This window comes from Astyanax mexicanus, chromosome 4, assembly GCF_023375975.1.
Source record: "Astyanax mexicanus isolate ESR-SI-001 chromosome 4, AstMex3_surface, whole genome shotgun sequence".
NCBI lineage: Eukaryota > Metazoa > Chordata > Actinopteri > Characiformes > Acestrorhamphidae > Astyanax > Astyanax mexicanus.
In genome coordinates this window covers 48,927,384-48,945,324 of record NC_064411.1, presented here as the reverse complement: position 1 = coordinate 48,945,324, position 17,941 = coordinate 48,927,384, and the positions used below count along the sequence as shown (strand labels likewise).

The 17,941-nt window shown below is 38.6% G+C and overlaps 1 protein-coding gene across 4 annotated transcripts in view; it reads left to right on the top strand.

Moving 5' to 3' along the window:
- The window catches only part of sbno2a (strawberry notch homolog 2a), a 36,880-nt gene that overhangs the window by 13,775 nt on the left and 5,164 nt on the right, over positions 1-17,941 (top strand). For 3 of the 4 annotated variants that reach the window (XM_015602080.3, XM_007235947.4, XM_015602081.3), the window contains exons 5-31: positions 1,178-1,348; positions 2,504-2,596; positions 2,749-2,857; positions 3,178-3,338; positions 4,000-4,133; positions 4,729-4,819; positions 4,967-5,110; positions 5,854-5,971; positions 6,128-6,233; positions 6,391-6,544; positions 7,755-7,931; positions 8,185-8,282; positions 9,721-9,803; positions 9,927-10,109; positions 10,749-10,870; positions 11,404-11,535; positions 12,343-12,478; positions 12,664-12,776; positions 12,904-12,975; positions 13,768-13,876; positions 14,024-14,095; positions 14,825-14,968; positions 15,773-15,867; positions 16,039-16,131; positions 16,959-17,090; positions 17,454-17,530; positions 17,682-17,872. In XM_015602080.3, the coding sequence (XP_015457566.3) occupies positions 1,178-1,348; positions 2,504-2,596; positions 2,749-2,857; positions 3,178-3,338; positions 4,000-4,133; positions 4,729-4,819; positions 4,967-5,110; positions 5,854-5,971; positions 6,128-6,233; positions 6,391-6,544; positions 7,755-7,931; positions 8,185-8,282; positions 9,721-9,803; positions 9,927-10,109; positions 10,749-10,870; positions 11,404-11,535; positions 12,343-12,478; positions 12,664-12,776; positions 12,904-12,975; positions 13,768-13,876; positions 14,024-14,095; positions 14,825-14,968; positions 15,773-15,867; positions 16,039-16,131; positions 16,959-17,090; positions 17,454-17,530; positions 17,682-17,872 (3,310 nt within the window). The remainder of the gene's footprint in view (positions 1-1,177; positions 1,349-2,503; positions 2,597-2,748; positions 2,858-3,177; positions 3,339-3,999; positions 4,134-4,728; positions 4,820-4,966; positions 5,111-5,853; positions 5,972-6,127; positions 6,234-6,390; positions 6,545-7,754; positions 7,932-8,184; positions 8,283-9,720; positions 9,804-9,926; positions 10,110-10,748; positions 10,871-11,403; positions 11,536-12,342; positions 12,479-12,663; positions 12,777-12,903; positions 12,976-13,767; positions 13,877-14,023; positions 14,096-14,824; positions 14,969-15,772; positions 15,868-16,038; positions 16,132-16,958; positions 17,091-17,453; positions 17,531-17,681; positions 17,873-17,941) is intronic. The other variant, XM_007235948.4, reaches the window with a different exon arrangement.

The following is a 17,941-nucleotide window of genomic DNA, read 5'->3' as shown; positions in this document are numbered from 1 at the left end:
AGGTGGATTAAAAATCTTAAACTTATAATTGACTACACCTGTTGCTTTCCATTGAATTAAAAAAACATCTTTCTCTCAGATAAAGTAAACACAAGCGTGTTTCTGACTAAAATAAAAGCTTTTCAGGAGAGATATAAGTTATGTGTAAATATTTATAAGACAATACCCACATCACTTATCTAACCAGCCTGTACTGATTTCTGCCCCCCAATAATGTTTTCAATAACCTCTTGTAACCCCTGGGAGCCAGGGGTTACACTCTAATAGCCTTTAATAGTCTTCAGTAGCCTTTAAAAGACTTACCTGGCGGCCGTGGTGTGTCCACTAAACTCCGTAGTTATAAACATCCTGAGGTTAGCAGCGCGCTAACTGTTTATAATGTAATCCGAGCAGTGCCTCCGTGTCGGCTGTTCTAACCTGCTGCTGTTAGCTGCTTGGGCTGAAAGATGAACTGTAGTGAGCTGTATTATCCGGTTAGTGGGGTTAAAACCTTTATTTGTTTACAGAAACAGTAAAAACGGACTGGCTGAGCTCTGTAGCCCGTGGCTGGGCTGTACTGAAGTAGTGACTGAGTGAAGAGAGCGGGGCTTGTGCTGCTGCTGCTAGTGGTTGGATGAAGAACTGCAGCTTCATGTAATGAGCAGTTTCACCAGCCATCCACACACAGCTCTGATAAACTGCTTGTTTTAATAGTGCACACTGTTGCTACCAAAAAAAGTCACTAGATGGCATTACCATATATATCTTAATAAATAATAATAATAATATTTATAATAATAATAATAATAATAATAATAATAATAATAAATATATTATTTAAATTTTATGAGGCATAAAATAATAACAAGAAAAAAAAACAAGAAAATCGAGAATCGAATCGAATCGTGACCCTCAAATCGAAAATGAAATCGAATCGAGGATTTAGAGAATCGTGACACCCCTATTAAACAGCTTATTTAAAACTGTGAGAGGAGCAAACTTGTTAATGTGTGCAATGGAACATGATCAGGGAGGTCAGTCACATTGTAATGTTTGTCATTAAACACATTATTTAAGCAAAAATTGTCATTTAATGAATAATCTTCTCTAAAAATACATTTACTTCAGTAGTCATTTTATTTACAGTGAACTTAACTCTCACTTTTTCTCTCTTTTTTTCCTTTTCTAACATTTACAGGATCCATCCTTTATAGATGAATTGTCCAACACGTCTCTGTTCTCCTCTCCCGCGGATTCTCTGTCTGAGTATACTGATCCTGCCGGTTTCGACAGCCTGACCCACATAACCAGTCAGGGCTCTTCCTCAACGCCAGCAATGTGGGGAACACCTGGGCACAGTCAGAGAGAGGTAAATACGAATGCACACAGAATATAAAACCTACACATTAAGATTAGGAAGGAGTGATCTGCTCACCATGCCGTCAGATCACACACACAAACATGCACACACGATCTCCGGTGATAAGAAGTGGGTCTACCCTGGATACAAACAGAGGCGGGTACACACAGACAGATACTAGTTGCCAAAACCACACCTGATGAGAAATTAAAACAACTCAGGGCTGTTGACATTGACCACATTATTATCATACTTTCTTTTTTTTTTTTTTTTGCAAGCTTGCTATACTTTTTGTCCAGTTGTTTTCTCATGTTATTGTGTCAGTTAAACAGCAAGAAACTGTCAAGTAAAATATATAAAGAGTAAAACATGTAAATATAAACATGAAACATGGAAATCCTTTCTAAAGATCTAAGACAAAACTTCACAAACATCTTTAACACAAAGGTGGCTGGCTTTCACTAATCATTACTAGACATGGACTGACCAGTTCTTTAAAGGCAGGTCTCAAAGTACTTTTAGCATCGGACTTGGCTGAATGCCATGTTAAACTTTCCAGGCACACTAAGTAATGCATTGTATTGCAGGGCTTCTGTAATGTTCTTCATTCTCTTAAGATTAAATATGTATTTTCTTTTTAGGAATCAAACACATTAAAAACATTGTTAACTGAGCAGAAGCTGAGAGAGCCTCTGAATTTCCGTAGCTACAGGATCACACTGTGGAGCTGAGAGTGGAAACACAACTGAAAAGAGCTGCTTATTTAGCAGTAAAAGTTGCGGCTGTACGTTTGGTTGTGATTAAGTGCGATCTGCACTGTTTACTGCTTTGTGCAGATATAGGCGCTAGCTAGCTAGCTATATGCTCTGCTGTGATAATGCTTAATGCTGCCATTAATACTCATTTTATAGGCTGAATGATGCACTCTCGATATTTTCCTCTGACTAGTACTGATGACTAAATGCATTTTCATTTGAGGACTATTGATGGTCATAGTCCACGCTTAATCCCACTTTAAACCATGTCAGTGCCACATGTAACTGGCATTTCTTTAATAATCAGTAGTGCACCATCCAAATCCATGTTTTGTGTGTCAGTCAATGTTAATTTCCATGTATTTTGTTTGTTTTTGTGTTTTCTATGTCATCCATTTGTTGTCATCAGTTGGTCCCATCAGTTCCTCACTTGAACAAGTTTCCAGGTTTGAACAATCTGGACGATATCATCCTGAGCAACCAGCCTTTGGGAGGATATAAGGTAGCTTAGAGCGCTTCATTACGCTTTGCTCTTCGTTTCATCAGCTCTTTGACCTTCAGGGTTTATATGGCAGATTACTCGACATCTTTCTTCTTCCTTTTTTTTCCCTTGATGTTCATTTCCTCACTCCTGCACTGGTGTATTTTGTGCAGCAACCTGAGGTCGTTCAGCCTCCACCTGAGGAGGAAGAGGATGCAGATGAGGAAGAGACGGAAGAACTTGGGCACATGGACACATATGCTGAGTACAAGCCATCCAAATGTATGCCGAGACTCCGTTCATTTAATGCTGAATGTTGTTTATAAAATGCTTGTTGACTAGTGTATATGTAGTTATATGTAAGGATTATAAAAGCACTTGTACTATTGAACTGCTTATCGTATTTATCTGCAGATGCTAGGTGATAATAGTAGTTCATAACAGCAGGGATAACCACTCATCTGGGTTATGTGTATAAGCTTAAAGTTTACCTAACAACTGCAGGTGTCAGTCATTTTTTATTTGCTTAGTCTATTGTACATTTACAGTAAACATTGCACGCACATGCTTATCTTATATCATACCTGTCTGTATGTTTACAGCAACCATCGGAATCTCTCACCCAGACATTGTGGTAGAGACCAGCACTCTCTCCAGCGTCCCTCCTCCAGATGTCACATACACTCTTTCCATCCCAGACAGCACTATCCAAAATGGTCTACTGTCTGCCCTACAGCTTGAGGCCATCATATATGCCTGCCAGGTATACCAAACCAGATTAGTCAATGCAAAATATAGATCACATTGATATGAACACACTGGGGCCGTTTCCTAAACAGGAAAGTCTAGTCTAGTCTGTGTCTAGACTACACAGCATTTGAATAGAGATTTTCCTTTAAAAACATAAGATGAGATAAAAATAGACTTGTGTCTCGAGGCCTGTGAAGTGTATTTTAGCCTCTGAAATTGAATCAGTTTTTGTTTTTATTTTGTTATTATGAATGTTTTATACAAAGCTGCTGTTTAACATCTAGCTCTGGTTGGTTAATAGTTAATGCTCAAAATAGTACCAATTAAAGCTGGAGTATGTGATTCATTTTAGAAATACTCTTTATATCCGAATATAAAGTAATAAATCAAATGATTTTGCAATAAAAGAGAAAGTGGCCCCTGTTGAGGCTATAGGACTATAAAAAATTGCTTGGTCCAATCATCATGTGAAATGATAAGTTTTTAGACAAAACAAAATTATTGTCTGTCTACCTACCTGTCTATCTGAGCCGTGTTCGCAAATAGTTATACAAAGGTTGGATGAAAATGAACAAAATCACATACCTCAGCTTTAATTGTTGTAAAATATTTATGTACAGCTAAATGTAATTTTCCAAACCATGAGTGATACCATGTATGTATTGTCCTCTTAGCAACATGAGGTGATCCTGCAGAACAACCAGAGGGCAGGCTTTCTGATTGGGGATGGAGCTGGTGTAGGGAAGGGCCGCACTGTCGCCGGTATCATACTGGAGAACTACTTAAAGGGAAGAAAGAGAGCCCTATGGTAAGAGAGGAATTTCATATGATTAAAAAACCTCTTTGCAAAGCGGAAATGATTCTGTTCCTCACTTCCTCTACTTACTTCCACCTGGGAACTCCATGTTACAGGACACATTCATTTCATTTCAGAGCTGCATTGTTTCATTTCTAATTTTAGACAGTAATACGTTTGTGGTTGCATAATTAAATACTAATTACATTTCAAAATTACAAGTGTTAATGTAATAATTAAATGCAGAAATGTAGATAAGGTGTTCAGTACTCTCATTTTGATTGAAATGCACCCTCTTCTAAATGCACAATTATATTGTAAAACTGATTGGTTGTTATATCGTTGGCTGTATGAAATGGCATGTTTAATATGGGGGGGGGTAAGAAAATATTGCCGTTCTATGTTTTGCAATACTGTATTGATTCTCAAAAACATTCTCAATTTTTTTTTTATGGTGGCAGTTTAATTTTTGTGTACAGTATCACAGTACAAGAGAGTATATTGAATTGTGACCGCTTGCCAACAGCTCTAATCTTTAGTTCTGCTTAAAGGGGCTTTGGGCTTTGAATACAGGGAAATGTTAATTGTTTGCTTTCTTATCTTTCAGGTTCAGTGTGTCTAATGACCTAAAGTATGATGCGGAAAGAGACCTCAGGGACATAGAGGCCCCCAATATTCCTGTTTTTGCTTTAAACAAGGTGCCATACTGTTTTGAATTATTTTTGTTATAAATCAAACTCTTGTTTTGCATGTGTAAACTCCTAGCTCTTCCTTTTGGACATTGAACAGTTGTCTGTGTATTTAATGTGAAGTAACTTATGTTTGTGTATGTTTCTGTGGGTCAGATTAAATATGGAGACACAGCTACCTCAGAGGGTGTCCTGTTTGCCACATATTCAGCTCTGATTGGAGAGAGTCAGGCAGGAGGGCAGCACCGCACCAGACTCAAGCAGATACTGGACTGGTGTAAACCTGAATTTGATGGAGTTGTATCCTTTGCTGCAGTGTCTCTGTATAGAAATTCACATGTCCAATTCTTATTAAGTGTTGTTCCATGCATGTCTGGACCAAAAGAGGTGGTCTCACTCTGGACCTACAGAAGCATTATTTAAACCAGTTTGTCTGCAGTGTGAAAGCGCTTTTCTGAGTGGCTTGGACTTATTTAACCAATTACATCAGGCTATTATCTGCCTTTAAACAAATACAAAAGAAAAAAGGACTGGTGTTGTGCCGAAATCTGACTCTTCTTTATGTGTATATAGATACAAATGCTTACACTTGTGACTCCTACATGTACTGCAACTGTCAATTAGGTCTTATTTATAAACAGAAATAAAAATAATCAGAAGGGAATCTGTTATGCTCATTCTAATGGGAGTCACATTCTGACACTGAGGCAGAATTCAGCACAACACCTGGAAGGGCAACTTGCTGAACTAATGACATTCTATAATTCAGTCAGTGTGAAGTATGAACAGGCGCAGTCCACTTGTTAAATGATGACTGGACAAAAGGATGTTCCTTTAATCTGCTCACTAGCTGCAGTGTGAAACCAAAACTGAACAGACCGCAGTACTAGACTGTTTTTAAATTGTGAAAACAGTCTTGTGGTTCTACAGGATCCCACAGCGTACATTTAGACAGGTATTTGTTGTTAGGTTGTAGGGACTAGAACATTTCATACCTTGTCATGCTTGAGTAATGTTTCTGCCTTGACATTTGACCTTGTTAGATTGTGTTCGATGAATGCCATAAAGCCAAAAATGCAACGTCAACCAAGATGGGCAAAGCTGTATTGGACCTTCAGAACAAGTTGCCCTTGGCCAGAGTGGTTTATGCTAGTGCCACAGGTTTGTAGAGAATGTTTTTCCTCTCTAATACAATCATATAAGGGTACACAGCTCATACTATACAGAAAACTGTTTATACAAATGATCTTTTTTTCTTTAAGTTGGATATTATGTTAGATGCTGATTGCTGTTATTGTCATCTGTGTCGTTCTTCAGGTGCCTCTGAGCCAAAGAACATGATCTATATGAGTCGGCTGGGAATTTGGGGAGAGGGAACACCCTTCAAGACATTTGAGGACTTCCTGCATGCCATTGAGAAGAGGTTAGTCCCATCAGGCATAACATCTATTCCATATTGCCAACCGAGATGCTCAGTAATTGCTACATGCTGAATTGTACATGCGCAAGTTATAGCAAATGAGCACCTGTCATTCTGAGCTTGATATGAATCAAAAGCTATGCCTGCTTACCTTTTATAGGGGCGTTGGTGCAATGGAGATAGTTGCCATGGATATGAAAGTCAGTGGCATGTACATAGCTCGGCAGCTTAGCTTTTCTGGCGTCTCGTTCCGGATCGAGGAAATTACACTGGATGAAGAGTTCAAGGTGGTCTACAACAAGGCTGCCCGCCTGGTGAGTAACTTTTGGACATGTGATGTAATTACTATCAGGGGTGGGCAAATATATTAATATTATGTTATATGTTATCAAACATAACATATATAGATATGTGCCATCAAATATCAATATTTTTATTGAAACATGCTTTAAAGACTTGCCCCCCAATTTGACTTTCTAAAGTTACTGCTTCATTACTGCACATGGTGAAACTAATCAGATTAATAGGGTAAACTAATAGTAAAGAATTTTGGTTGTGAAATTCTGATTGTGACAAATAATCCATAGCTCCTGGTATTGGATTATTTAGGAAAAATGTTTCTTCTTCAGTAATACAAATGACCTGAATCAAAGAGTAAAAGAATTGTCTTGCAATATATATTAAGTATTGAAGAATCACATTATGATGATACCATCGTTATCGTGGGCACTGAATTGGGCAGTGATATTGTCTTGTGAAATTCCTTGTGATTCCTTCCCTTAATTATTATGTGGTGGCGCTGTATAATAAATTGTATTCTTATTGATTTGGTAAGATGGGTTTTCACAATAAACATATTAAAATAGCTCTAATCGTTAATATTGTGATATCAAACTTTATCACACAGAATGGAGCTGTACTATATTTACATAGACATACAGTGGCTGCATTTATTAGACAGGCTGCAGTGGGAGCTTACACCATTAGCTTAGATTTGACAGAAAAGAAAAGAAACAAAAAACTGGGCCCTTTGTAACATTTTCATTTAAAAGAACATCTGCCCAAGCACAGTTATTCAGGTCAATGTTTGATTTGGGTGTGATTTGGGGAAATACGTTTCAGGTTAATTTTCCGGGTTTAAGTTTCTTAGTCATTCTCCTTCACCTTTGTACAATGTTAACCAATATTAGCATGTATTTACTTATTTGCACTGCTTTTTCCCACCCTGATTTTATATTCTTAAACAGATGTTAACCAAAATAGCCTGTCACTCATAATAATGTGTGTGTTAAAAGTGATGTGAGTGAATTGATAAAACAATGGTTTAAGGTAGGCAGCATGCTGAATTTTTTCAGACTCCAGCTTACATTTGTGGGCATGGCGAGACTTGTCCTCGTGCAATATTCTGGTTTGATTAAAAATTGCAGGCCCAAATGACAGTGAAATAATACTTGTTGTCGCATCCTCATTGTTTTGGCCATTGTGAACTAACCCATGTGTTCTCCTCTGTACTTTTTTTTTCAGTGGGCCGAGGCTCTGGAGCTCTTCACCAGGGCAGCGGACCTGCTGGCACTGGCATCACGCAAATCTCTCTGGGGACAGTTCTGGTCCTCTCATCAGCGCTTTTTCAAATACCTCTGCATCGCCGCCAAAGTGCGCCGCCTGGTGGAACTCGCTCAGGCTGAAATGGAACGGGGAAAGGTGAGAGAGGTGGTGGCTTCTTAGCTGCTTTTATTGAATCACAGTTAGCTGAATGGTTCTAAAGCCAGGGGCATCGATTCAAGGGCATTCATGCACTAAATGCATGTTTTGAAGCCCAGGTAATCACTCAAATTAATGTTTGAATTGATTTGGAAAGCTCTTTGACATGTAGTCAAAATACTGCATTTATTGTTTATTATTCTAAATGAATATGTGAATATTGATGATGACTGTACTGTTTATGTCTGTATAGTGCATTGTAATTGGGCTGCAGTCTACTGGTGAGGCCCGAACCCGAGAGGTTCTGGATGAGAATGATGGGCATCTGGACCGATTCGTCTCTGCAGCTGAGTAAGTGTACACAATTTAAGATAAGCAGTAGCGTTTTCTCTCTGGTCCTTATTCTGCCTTTGGCTTGGCTTTCATCAGGTTCTCTTACGGAGTTCTTGGCAGCTATGTGTTTTTTGATCCAGGCTTGTGAGCTGGTAGAATGACAGCCTTTTCTGTTAATGGATTATACAAAGATCCTAAAAATATAAAATAAAAATGAAATAAAAAGCCTGCATATGATTTGTGAGTCAAGGGTTCATTTTTGACTTGTTCTCGGTTTTCTTTTCGAGAGCTCTTTATCATATGAGCCTATACTGGAGGGTAGCTAACTGGTCATTACATGTCTTGGCTGAACAGCTGCTAAAAAGAATGATCATTTGATAAGCACCATGCAGTCCATATAATCAGAATGCATGTGTGTCACCATGCTATTATAGTACTCTTTCTGCCACATGATAGATGGTCCAATTTAGTCCACCTGAAGCTTTCTGCGCAAGCACAGGGTGGTGTAACTAGTAAAAATATTAATTTAGCATTCCAATATCATATTTCTTACACTCTATTTTACACCTACATTATATTGTCCAGACATTCTGCCTTTTCTGTTTGGTCTAAACCAAAAAAGCAGGTGTAAAATGTCCCAAAAAAATTTGATTTAACAAAAAAAAAAAACGGTCCGGATCAACCAATCCACGGTCTGATTTGTTTCAATGTGAATGCTGAGCTGAAATCTGACTCCCCTTTAAGTACAGACATGCCATGCAGCAGTATGGGTACAGCAGATTATTCTCATATTGCCTCTATTAGGGCTGCAACTAATTGTTGTGGTATTTAACAAATCTGTTGATTATTTTTCTGATTAAAATATTTGTCAATGAATATTTCTGACATTCTGTCTCTATTACTGCTTTCTGTGGGTATGGTTACTGACGCTTGCTTTCTCTGTCTCTTAATAGAATGATAGAAACAGCAGAATGTGGGATTTAAATGCCCAGAAGACATCTTTAATGTGAAATGTTCTGATATTTAGTTAGAAAATATGTTATCTGTTGTGTCTGTCACTTTGGTAGATGAGTTTAGTGTGAACTGAGTGAGTGGTCAGCCCTTAACCGCTCTCCCATTGAATTTCTGTCCACCGGCACTGTATGTAGTGCGGTGCAGTTACAAATGAACAATTAGTCAACACTGAAATTTGAAATTGACTTTTTTTTAATAATCAACATTATTCTACATAATGATGTTTATAATCATTGCAGCTCTATCCTGTATCTACACGGTACATCTACTAAGTATCTACTAATGTTAAATAGAAGAGGCAAGGGGTATTTGGCTTTGAGGATAGGTATTGCTTAATTAATATGTGCGGTAGTGATTATCTTCTTTACTTGGCACGTGAGTGGACTGTGTGGTTAAGGGGATTCTCTAAATGAGAGAGATTAATTCTGGTGTTTGCCTTTAGGGGTGTGTTCCAGTCTCTGGTTCAGAAGCACTTTCCATTAGAGAAGCCGAAAAAAGAGAAGACTGCAGGGAATAAAAGGAAACGTAAGTTAATCTGAGACTCATTGACTTAAATTGAATGAACTGTGAAGTGTCTTGTCTCTTAAGTTGTTCAACTTGCATGCATGAACTTGTCGTATAAAGTAGTTTCTTTTTGGAATTCTGTAGGAAAGCCCAGAGGTCGGCCACCCAAATTTCCGAAGCCATGTATGGAGGAGGGAGGGGTTATTAAGATCAGTGATGACTCTGATTTGGACTCGGAGGACATTGACAGTGACTCAAACTCTTCCCCGGAGTCACTGCTGGACAACGACGATGTTATCTTTGTCAACCACATCAATGGGCCTACTGGTAGGTTAATTTTGGTTTGGGATTTAAAAAAAAAAAAAGCCAATACCGGATCTATTAAAATATGTCTGGATTGGCCTCAATTCTGAGTCACGTCAGCAGGCTTCAGCTTTCATTTGAAATCAGCTGAGTCATTCTAATAGCAGGAAAACTAACCAAAGTAACAGTTCAGTTCAGTTTTTGAGGCTCACCAGACTGAATCTGTGGTATAAAGCAGTGATGTACCATGTGTGTTTAGATTTGCAATTTGCAAGCAATTAAACAATAAAACCTACACATTTTGGGAATGTGCAACGTCTGCATGGGCTAAAATATGAAGGCTCTAAAGTCACACAGGGCAGCCTGTAGTATTGCTACATTTATAGCCAAGTCATACTAAGTAATCACTTCTATATTATTTCTGCTGTCTCATTGCAGCTCATCCTGCCTGCCCGTTACGGGCATCCGTGCATTAAAACCCAGTGTTTTAGTCTGTCTTGATTTCAGTTCTGGCATGCTTATTAAATCCGAGGGTAATTTCTAGTCTAGACTGTTAAATCACATGGGAGCTATTCAACTCTCTCTTCCCATCTCTCTCAGCCGAGCCTGTTGAGTATGTGTGTGTGAGCGTGAGACTTATGCCTTTTTTTTTTCTGCCCTTAGCAAAACTGGAAGAGCTGAAGCAAGGTCTGCTGAGTAAGATAGCAGAGCTGGGAAAGGAGCTTCCTCTTAACACACTGGATGAACTGATCGATAGATTCGGTGGGCCAGAGAGAGTGTCTGAGGTAAAGATTGCAGAACAGAAAAATTGAGATGAATTACAATTTATTTATTCAACTATTTCTTCCTTTTGGGCGGAATCAGATTTTCTTGACTGTAGTAAATTATTGTATTTTAAGTGCTGTCATGCATGAGGAAATATTATTTTTTGAACATTTATATTTTCAGTAGTTTTTGTGCTTATTTGTTGGAAGAGCTCTATTAATGATTCCAAGGAGTCCGGGCGAGCACATTTGGCCTTGCTCTCTTTGCGCTCTTTCTCCCCTCATCACTTCCAGTGGTTGGTTCCATCACATCACTTTCTTTAGTTTTCTGGGACCCCAGTGATGCTGCATTAGCAGCAGTAGGAAAAGAAGCATAGTGTTGGGGCGTTACCAGTACTCTAGTGATAGGTGGAGGGTGTTAATATGAATGGAGTTTGGGTAATGGACCTTTCAAATTGGGAGAAACTGAAATGAAAAAAGTATATATTAAATGAAAATAATGTAAATGAAATGCTAACGTGTGTGTATACTTGTATGTTTGTGTGTATGTGTAGATGACTGGCCGTAAGGGTCGAGTAGTGCGAAGGCCAGATGGTAGAGTGCAGTATGAATCACGGGCGGAACAGGGGCTCACCATTGACCACGTTAACGTCAAAGAAAAGGAGCGCTTCATGGTAGGAGAGAAGGTGAGGACACTGCTACTGCCAATGGAGACATCTTACACCCTGCACAAGGCGCCTTTCGATGCTCAACACTGTATTTTCACGCCTTGAGCCTGCATCATTTACATAGCGACGATTATCTCGTAAAATTTGTATCTGCACTGATGCATGAGGTGTGTTCAGGAACATTTTTGGGGTATTTATATCTTGTCGGTAAAAAACACAGGTGCACCACTGACTTATTAAAAACCCCGATAACAGTCAACAGTCAGACATTCATTGCTATCTTGGCAAAACTTGTTACACACAAAGACACACAGCAGTGCAGAAACCCAACAATTACATCAATAATAAACAGAATACTAAATAAAATCACATTTCTGTTCGCATAAATGAGCAGCTCACACACCTTCACAGCCTGAAAGTGCAGGTCGGCTTACTCTGTTGAGAAGTGCAGAAGCACCGCTAAAATACCAATCCATCAAAGTCAAAGCACACTTGGCTCTTAAAGGGAATGGCAAGTGACATGCTGATTGGTTTATTGTACGTTATGCATAAAACATACTCTTTTGTGCATATCAAGCCACAATGAATATTTTTTTTTGCCTCACAATACCAAAGACAAACTGACACGCCCTAAATCAAGCTGAGGGGTCCGTGGTTGGCCGCTCGCCCTATAGATAGCTAAAATAGGTACCTCAGACTCAAGCACAGTATTAAAAATATATATTTTTTGGTATTGTGCCTCAAAAGTTATACTTAAATCTCTTTCCTTAGACATAAATCCTCTCCTTCTCTCACATTCTGTTCTTTCTGTCTGTTCTCTCCCAGCTGGTAGCAATCATCTCAGAAGCAGCAAGTTCAGGGATCTCTCTGCAGGCAGATAAACGAGTGCAGAATCAGAGGAGGAGGGTGCACATGACCCTGGAACTGCCTTGGAGTGCTGACCGTGCCATTCAGCAGTTTGGTATGTGTGTTTTTTGTGTGTGTGTGTGTGTGTGTGTTTGTGTGTGTGAGCGTTTGAGAGTGTAACTGCTGAGGGATTATAATTTTTTTTTTTATGCAGCTGTTTTTTCCCCGCGTTTGAAATTTTAATAAAATGCTATAAGACATGAACTGAAGTGCATTTCTGTCCTGCATTTGCTTCTGTAGGTCGCACTCATCGTTCTAATCAGGTGACCGCTCCAGAATACATATTCCTGATCTCGGAGCTGGCGGGGGAGAGGCGTTTCGCATCCATTGTGGCAAAGCGCCTGGAGAGCTTGGTATTGACGCATGACACCTACTGACTTTTCTGCCCAACATAAATATGCTCAGCTCAAACAAAACAAGACAGAAGTACAATAATGAAGTAGGAGTATTCATGGGTCTATCTTATCCTTCCCTCATCAGGGTGCCCTGACACACGGAGACAGACGAGCCACAGAGTCCAGAGACCTCAGCAAATACAACTTTGAGAACAAAGTAGGTACCACCACATGGATGTAGGTCTTGATGCTGGTATCTCCAGATGTGGCCAAAATGAGTAAATGATAAATATTTCAAATTAAATTTTAGAATATGCAGAAATGGCACTTTCATACATTTTTTAGGTGTAACAAATCCTCTATTTTTTATTTGCTACATGAATGAATAAAAGAATCTTAATTTGTTCGTTTTTTTTTACAATTTGCATAGCGATTTGTTCTCCGTTTATTTCCTGTTTAGAACTCTTACATCACCACCAAATCATATCTTTCAGACGGTGTTGTCTGAACCTTTGCTGACCACTGTAGCTAGACTAATGTAGACAAAAACTATACATTAAAAGTTTAATTTAAAAAAAAAAACTAATTTAGTTTAGCTATAGTTTAGTCATTCAGCCAAAAGATTTTTTTTATATATACACTGAAATTTAAAATTTAAATTTTACGCTGTAGTTATAGGACTTATTAACCCAGTAATTACTAAAAGCTAAAAATGAACATCATTCAAACTAAATATCAAGATTATTTCTCTCATTGCCCAGACCACGTTGAGTTGTTAAGTAATCTAAACGGGATGTGCTGACTGTAGACAGTAGACAGGAAACTCATAAGCCATATTTAGATTAGATGGCAACTTGACAGTTTAGGAAAATTGTGTACATTTGAATGTTGCCACAGCCGTCACTTTACATAAGGTCCGTTTTTCCAGTTTTGGAACAGAGCTGTAAAATACTGCATGAACAATGTATATGAATGTCTAATCGCTCTTTTTTCCCTCCTTTTTCTTTAGTATGGCACCAAAGCTTTGGACAAGATTACTAAAGCCATATTGGGTCACATAGAAAACAAAGTCCCTGCACCTAAAGGATATCCAGGGGGTGAAGCAAGGTTCTTCGCAGGTTAGGACCTCTGTCTAATTAAGCTTGGGTTGTCTTGGGTTGTCAGTATAAATACTGTGTTGTTTCTGCAAAGATTTGCTTAACCTTTAGTTAACTAATTACTAAACCTTGTTTTAATATTTGTTGTTGTTTTTTTCTTCTTTTTAGATATGAAAAAAGGCATGATTGATGTGGGTATTTTCTGTAGGGAGCCTCGCTTTGGACTCAACACAGAGAAAGGTAAGTTTTTGTCCAAGGTGTACATGTTCATGAAAATTACAATAAAGGCCAAATATATTGACATGCCAAAAATCATGGGACAGCAATTTGTCAATTGACCATTGCCTTGGTGTTGTCTTGGTGAACGGCTTGGGAACACTTACCCTGTTTAAGTTGTGTGGTTGAACATTGAATTCTAGAATGTCAGTGTGAACAAAGAAGCGATTTTGGCACTGATTACTTCCACATTTGATACAGGAGGCCCCACACACACATCCCACATGTCAGCAGTGCAGCATTATTTAGCTTTCATGAGACATTGTGGCAAAAGTCATGGGACACAATACAAGATAATGCTGCTTTCTGTTCCTGCTCTACGACCTTAAACATAGGCATTTAGCTCTATTGCATTGCATAACGTCCAGCTCTTTGTGGCTTCACTCATTTCCTTTTACTTTCCTCACAGGGCATTCCTGTACGGGCCCTTCAGCGAGCTTCCTCATTTAGAGGGTGATATGATGTCAGAAAGGAAGCTCCATAGACAGGAGCGTTAAATATTTAAAATGTTAGTCATTGTTGGATTAAATTTTAATGAAGAGAAGTTCAGTTTGTTCTCTCTGTATTCATATTTGTGTGGGTTAATGCTGCCAGAGAACATCTGATAGATTTAGCTCAAAGCACTTGTTGGTTTAAACTAATTGAGGTGACATATATTTATATTTCTCTTTCTTTTTTTATCCCGTATCCCAGACTGCACGATCACCAAGTTCCTGAACCGGATTTTAGGGCTGGAGGTGCACCAGCAGAACTCACTCTTCCAGTACTTCACGGACAACTTTGATTACTTGATTGATAAAGACAAGAAAGAAGGGAGATATGACATGGGCATCCTTGGTAAGTGGCTTGAGCTGAGCTTTGTATTAATGACACATGGGTCATCTTCCTTTCCTTCAGTTCTGTCAGACGGTGTGGTAGTTTCCAAAACAGGGATTAAGCTTAGTGTTAAAGTATACAGCATTTGGAATGGAGATAAAGTCTACAACTAGGCTTAATCTCTGTCTAGAAAACTGATCCTAATTTTGTTAGGCTAAAAATGCTTTAATATGTCTTGAAAATGTCTTAAATAGTTGTAAAGGCTTATTTAACGAAAACCAATTGGATGACCCAAATTCTGCGCCAAACTAAATTGTTACTGTACAAAAACTTTAATTTTTGATTTGTACAAATCTGTTCATTTAGGTTTGTTTGAAATTTTAGTAGTATTGGTGTTCTTTTCTTATTTCTTTTTTACTATTATGAAAGTTCTCTCTTATTTTTGTGTAATGTAATTTTCCCCTACATGCAACTTACCCACTCACAGCTGTAAGCCTGTCATATAATGAGGTCATAAATATATAACCCCTGAAGGTTACAATACTGCAAAACTGAAACTAAATGTACTACTCACAGCAGTGTTTTCTATCTTAAATCAAAAGAGAGGATACTTCAACATTGCACACTCTCCTCCTCCCAGCTTACAGCTCATTAGATGACCTGTTATGCCCTTTTGAATCGGCTAATGAAAGAGTTCAGAGTAAAGGAAAACATTAGGAAAGCCCATGGGTGTGTGTTTAGGACCCGCTCCATACTCTGTTAAAATTTAGTGCCTGTGTACTGTATCGGAAGTGTTTGTTGAGCTGTTCCTTCTTTCGTTATCAGATTTGGCTCCAGGTAATGATGAAATCTACGAGGAAGAACAGGAAGTGTATCTGACCCCTGGAAACCCCCAGGAAGGCCAGGTCACTCTTTATAAGGTACACGCAGCCCACATTCTTCTCTCATGATTCTGTACTCAGTTACAGACAATGGAAACTTTAGAAATTTCAGTCCACAAATTTCAGTGGTAAAATGCTGTGACATTTGTTGAATCCTTTCTGCTGCTACTTCAGCTGATGTATTGTCTTGCATTTTTTCCCTTTTTTTAGATCAGTGTAGATCGGGGGATGCCCTGGGATGAGGCCTGCAAGAAAGCAGAAACACTGACAAAGGAACATGAGGGATTCTACCTCTCTCACAAGGTACATTGAGTACTTTCTCAGAGGGATGCGCCAAAATAATAAAAAACAATTGGTCAAAACTGAACAAAATAAAACTTTTGACAGAATACTAAACGTCATCTTCGTTATTTTGCCACTTATTTTAGCATTGAATAAATGAATACACCTACATTTATTTGGTGTATTAGTAGTACCAAGTATTTATGACAATTCCAAAAATAATTATTATACATTTACCATGTACTAAGTGCTACTTGTGGTACTTCAATAGTGCCGTTCAGATCATAAATTTTGCATTAGTAGTGCTAATTTTATTTTTTTTATTAAGTCATGTGAGTAAAATTTACAAAGAAAAGGCAGGCAGGTAATTTCTAAGGCTAATTTAGTTCAGCTAATCTTACTATCCTCTTCCTGTACAGCTCATATCTTTCAGCTGAAAAACAGCTTGTTTGTGAAGAGGTAGTAAACTGATACCAATTGATGCTGAACGCTTTCTTATTCATTTATGCAAGAAAAATAAATAAAAAAATAACTTAAACCTGCTGTTTTCAGGCTGTTTGCTGGCTTAGCCTGACACAATTTGCCAGCGTTGTATAAAGCAGCATTCTAACATGCAGTGCTGCCAGGGGAGGCTTGGGTAAAAGCTGAGATACCACTGCTGGAAAAAAAAATAGTATTAGTATAAATTACATTTTACAGTTCTTTTTTCTATTGTTTTAGTATAATTTAAGTTTTCAAATATTTCGTGCGTCCTTAGTTTCACAGTAATCTATATTTAAATATCAGTCTACTTTTATAATTTTAAAAATGTGTGTTTATTGTGTATCTTTGTCTGTCTGCATCCTCAGCTACGAGGGAGCCAGCCCTGTGTGCTGTTGGCAGAGCAAGGTCGAGGCCGAAATCTCAATGTGTACAAGCCCAACATCGGCAGACAGGCACATCCAGAGAACCTGGACAACTTGCAGATGCGCTACCGCAAGGTTAGGAATCAGCCAGACACTTGCATTCCCAAGTACCCTCTGTGCAATCACTGTGAAACATCTTGGCTACGGTTACCTGTTCTATTTATTGTTTTGATGGCCCTTTTGCCATCAGTAAAAAAAAAAAAAACTAAAAATATGTTCATCTTGATTTTGGACACAACAAAGAGAAACTGGTGGGATTTCCCAAATGACATCAGAGAAAAGGTCTACTACTGCAGTCTAACACTAACAAGTTGTACTCTACTGGTGATAAGTGAATACACAGTGACACCTAGTGGTTAAATTATTTTAGGAAGAAACTGCAGTTTTATAGCACAATATAACTGTTGAACATTTTTGGGGGGATTTGTGCCGCTATAGGTGACACCGGAGGAAGCAAAGGATACCTGGGAGAATCAATTTGTCTTTTCTTTCAAGAAGTGCAGCCATGCTAACTGGTGAGTGGCAAAATACTGTGTGTGGCTTCATTTAGCCTTTACTTTCCTTTTACCTGCCTTACAGGGCTTTCTTTTGCAAGTCCTTCAGTGTTTACTTGGTGCATGACCTGAGAATTTTTTTTTAATTACTCTAATTTTTATGTGTGTGTAGGAAAGGCAAGTGTAAGCAGGTGGAACAGGGACAGGAGTGCTGGCTGGGCATGCGTCTGCGGCAGTATCACATGCTGTGTGGAGCTTTGCTGAGAGTGTGGAAGCGAGTCGCTGATGTCATCTCTGATGTTACGAACTCAAGCATCCTGCAGATTGTGCGCCTCAAAACCAAACAGAACAGCAAGCAAGTTGGTGAGTAGTAAAATCTGACGCCCAGGTGTTTAGACTCTGCTGTTCATTAACTGTAATTAAGCTGCATTT